General features: G+C 39.2%; 1 protein-coding gene across 1 annotated transcript; it reads right to left on the bottom strand.

Moving 5' to 3' along the window:
• Positions 1-1891: 1891 nt before the first annotated feature.
• Positions 1892-4565, bottom strand: LOC101411800 (methionine aminopeptidase 1-like). Its single transcript, XM_012520328.4, has one exon. It carries the CDS (start codon positions 4546-4548, stop codon positions 3388-3390), a length of 1161 nt encoding a protein of 386 aa, XP_012375782.1. The 5' UTR covers positions 4549-4565; the 3' UTR covers positions 1892-3387.
• Positions 4566-4798: the final 233 nt, after the last annotated feature.

The following is a 4798-nucleotide window of genomic DNA, read 5'->3' as shown; positions in this document are numbered from 1 at the left end:
ACCTTCACTCTCATTATATGGGTCTCTACCCAATAATATAACCCACTCTGGCAAAATGAGCATTCACATATTCTCTAGGAGTCTGTCCTACCTCAGATTATCCCCTTTAAGTTTCTTAAACGGTTAACTTTCCTAATTATATTTTGAAAAGGTTTTCTCAGCATTATACTCTCAACCAACACCTGACAATCTCCTATGTTTGTATGTTGCCCCACCCTCCCCCCAATTTCTTGGGCAATATTACCCATCCTCCCATCCCTAGCCCCCTCAATCCCGAAAAGCCCCACCCAAAGGTAAACCTATGCCCCCATTTTATCCCTTCCTTGTACATGTACTTACCTCCAGCTTATCATAGATTTCACCCATGTAGATGTCAGCTTTACATCCTTCCTCTACCCCCCAATTTCCTGTACGCCTGTCTTCCAGTCACTAGCTCTCTGAGGCAACTTGGTTTACTTATTTCGTATCATTGAGGCCATGTAGTATTTGTCCTTCAATGCCTGGGTTGCCTCACTCAACAGAAGGTTCTCAAGATTCATCCATGTTATCACGTGTGTTTGTAGTGTATTTGTTCTTAAAGCCAAGTAGTATTCCATTGTATGTATATACCACATTTTATTGATCCACTCATCTGTTGATGGGCATTTGGCTTGATTCCAACTTTTGGTGATAGTGAACGATGCTGCTATGAACACTGGTGTGCATATATCAGTTTGTGTCCTTGTCTTCAGTTCTATTGGGTATATACCCAGCAGTGGAATTGCTGGTCATATGGCAAATCGATGGTTAGTTTTTTGAGAAACCGCCAAACTGTCCTTCTGCATTCCCACCAGCAGTGGATGAGTGTTCCCCTTTCTTCACATCCTCTCCAGCATTTGTATTCTTCTGTTTTTTTCATAGCCGCCAATCTTATGGGAGTAAGATGGTATCTCATTGTAGTTTTGATTTGCATTTCCCTGATAGCTGAAGATTTGGAGCATTTTTTCATGTGCTTTTTAGCCATTCATATTTCTTCTTTGGAGAAGTGTCTGTTTAACTCTTTTCCCCATTTTTTAAATGGGTTGTTTATCTTTTTATTTTCAAGATATATGAGTTCTTTATATATGCAAGTTTTAAGTCTCTTATCGGATATGTAGTTGCCAAATATTTTCTCCCATTGTGTAGGCTCCCTTTTCACTTTCTTGACAAACTCCTTTGAGGTGCAGAAGGCTTTAATTTTGAGGAAGTCCCATTTATCTATTTGTTCTTTTGCTGCTCGTGCTTTTGGTGTGAAGTTCAGGAAGCCATTTCCTATTACAAGGTCATGTAGATGTTTCCCTACACTGCTTTCCAAAGTCTTTTTGGTCTTGGCTCTTATATTTAGGTCTTTGATCCATCTTGAGTTGATCTTTATATAAGGTGTGAGATGGTAATCCTCTTTCATTCTTCTACATATGGATATCCAGTTCTCCAGGCACCATTTGTTGAATAGGCCATTCTCTCCAAGTTGAGAGGGTTTGGTGGCTTTATCAAATATTATATGGCTATGTATATGAGGTTCTATATCAGCACTTTCAATTTGATTCCATTGGTCTGTGTGTCTCTCCTGTGCCAATACCATGCTGTTTTTACTACTCTAGCTTTGTAGTATGTTTTGAAGTCCGGTAGTGTGATTCCACCAATTTCATTTTTCATTTTTCTTTTTCAATATGTCTTTGGCTACTCGGGGCCTCTTTCCTTTCCAAATATATTTCATAGTTAGTTTTTCTAGTTCCTTAAAGAATACTGTGTTGATTTTTATTGGGATTGAATTGACTGTGTAGATCAGTTTTGGTAGGATAGACATCTTAATAATATTTAGTCTTCCTATCCATGAACAGGGAATATTCTTCCATTTATTTTTTTTTGGTGGGATAATCAAACTTTTTAATCTCCCTTTACACATTATATTAATATTCATATTGCAAGGCATTCCATTCACAAATATTACAATTTGTTAAAAACTTCACACACATACCCCCAAAAGTCAACACCAGATTCAGTCACTTTACTAAATCATTAAAATAATAAAAGTAATGAAAACATCATAATTCTTTTAAAGCAATAAAGGTCTGAGGCACTCTGGGAAAGAAGATGTTCTCTTAAAAATATAATGTGTCAGTGGTATCAAATTATTTTACAAGAACTTCACCAGATACCCAGTAATCAAGTACACTCTCATAACAATGACTCTATGGCCTGATATGTCTTCACTGGATACTCTCCTATCTGGACTGAAATACTGAAAAGGACATACACATTGGGCAGCTGGGATCATTTCTAATAAGGACCAACTACATAAAGGCAATACATCAAGAATGGAAGCTGCATCCCTACTGCAAGGTATCAGTCTTCAAAGTAGTTCCTTTCTTATCAATATCAATGACTAAATGTTAGAACCTAACAGCCAACCAGACTTAGTCTGCTCACAGCTGGACAGATTCTAGAACACCATCCTCCACAGGACAGCCTCCACTCTCTCCTGAGTACATCCAATGTATGTTCTTGAAGTAAAATAGAGAGGGGAAGAAAGTAGGCTTTTTCCTCCCATTTCTGATCAAATAGAGGTCTGAAGTATCAGTGTATTACAAAATTCTCATGCTCTGCAACAGCCAGTCCGACTTGGAGTATGGCTATTTTTGCCACATACTGGATTTAAAGTCTAGTAACATTTTCCAAAGTGAATTTTGCCACATCCATTCATAGACACACAAACACAGAGTCCATATTAGAGAAAAAGTCTCATTGAGTACTTAAGTACATTTACAAGGGTAAATGATTAGTGGGAGCGGGGAACAGGATGACAGTTTCCAATTTAGAATTAAATCACTGCAAACTATGGGTCCAGTATGACAGCATATAACCCTGTCAGAAAAGAATCAATACAAACCCTAGGTCACATAGTGTTCAGTAATTTTGTATATGGAATTAAAAATGTATACATATATTTCTTCATATATATATATTTAATTTTAAAAATCTGGAGCAACATGTGTTGCTGAAGTTTCAAGGATTCTCCTCTTCAACATTCACCTGGAAAGCAGCTAACTCTTGACGGCCATTTGTGGCAGTGGTAAAAGCAACTAGAAGCAGGTTTAAGTAAAAGTGCTCAAAGGGCAAATGAGAAAACAGGAGTGTACAGATCATTGGGGGGGAAGGAAGGGACAGTGAAAGGAGTTGAGAAATTCTTCCTTTATTCTTCTAGGTTTCTCAGACCCAAGACAAGTTCTTGATGATATGCATCAAATCCTGAAGTCCTTTCTTATCTATGGTCAAAACAAAACAGTGATAAAAATTTCCTCTTCCTTTCTGTACTCTTAATAAAAATGCATAGTACAGCCAAAAGGAATGAAGCCATCTTGGGAGAAATTAAAATTGGGACATGAAGTGAGGCCATGCACTGTCAAGTCGCCGGGTTAGGATTTCACAGCCAGTGTCCGTGACCAGCAGAGTGTGCTCGAACTGAGCAGACTGCTTCCCATCTCTCGTCACTGCAGTCCATCCATCCGGCCAGGTTTCATCCTGCCATCTGCCTTCACAAATCATTGGCTCAATTGTAAATACATGGCCTGCCTTCATCACTCCAACAGCTTTATTTTTGGCATAGTGGGGTACATTAGGGGCTGTATGAAAAAGTTTGTGGATTCCATGCCCACAGTAGCTTCGAACAACTGAAAACCCACTTGCTTGAGCATGCTTCTGAATAATGTTTCCCAATTCTCTGTATCGAACACCAGGTTTCACTGCATCAATGGCCTGCATCAGACACTCATATGTGGTCTGGACTAGTTTCCGTGCTCCCTCATCCACATCTCCAACGAAAAAAGTCTCATTCAGGTCCCCATGATAACCACTGTGATAAAGAGTGATGTCCACATTAACAATATCACCTTCTTGCAAAGGCCGTCTGTCTGGAATTCCATGACAGATTACTTCATTCACTGAGGTACAACAAGACTTTGGGAAATTATAGTAATTCAGTGGAGAAGGATAACAATTTCTTGCAATGCATGCTAAGTGCACAGCATGATCTATTTCTTCAGTAGTTACACCTGGTTTAATCATCCCAGCAGCAATATCCAATACTTCTCTAGCAAGCCTACATACAAGTCGCATCCCTTCTATATCTTCAGTTGAGAGTAATTTAATTTGAGAAGTACCTTTAAGAGCCTGTTCAGATTCAGACATTCCTAAAGGATGATCAGCATAATCTGGTCTTTGAATATAACTTGGCACTGGCCTTGTTGGCATCAGTGGATAATGCGGTCTGAGTTTACCAGTGTATCGATAACCTGCCCATGGGTCAGTGTTAATATCACCTTCTACAGTCCAGGAAGACACTTCTCGCTTTGCCTTTTCATCTTTTGCTTTCTTATGTAGTAACTTGTGAGTAGCCCAACTTCCTTTAAAACATTCCTGCGAGCAGAAGTACGAGCCCTGGATGCCCAGCTTGATGCAGGTGGGACACTGGAGCTTGGCCTCGCTGCTGCAGCCGTCTGTCTCGCACACATGCGTCTCCACGGCCGCCATGCTGCCTGCCTGCTTAGGGAGGGCTTCTTCCATTTATTTAGGTCTTCTTTGATTTCCTTGAACAGTCTTGTGTAGTTCTCGGTGTATAAGTTTTTTACATCTTTAGTTAAATTTATTCCTAAATATTTGATTTTTTAATTTACTATTGTAAATGGTATTTGTTTCTTGATTTTCTCCTGAGCTTGCTCATTATTGGTGTACAGAAATGCTACTGATTTTTGCGTATTGATCTTACAACCTGCGACTTTAC

Source organism: Dasypus novemcinctus, chromosome 13 (assembly GCF_030445035.2).
Source record: "Dasypus novemcinctus isolate mDasNov1 chromosome 13, mDasNov1.1.hap2, whole genome shotgun sequence".
NCBI lineage: Eukaryota > Metazoa > Chordata > Mammalia > Cingulata > Dasypodidae > Dasypus > Dasypus novemcinctus.
This window is presented reverse-complemented; position numbering and strand designations above follow the sequence as displayed.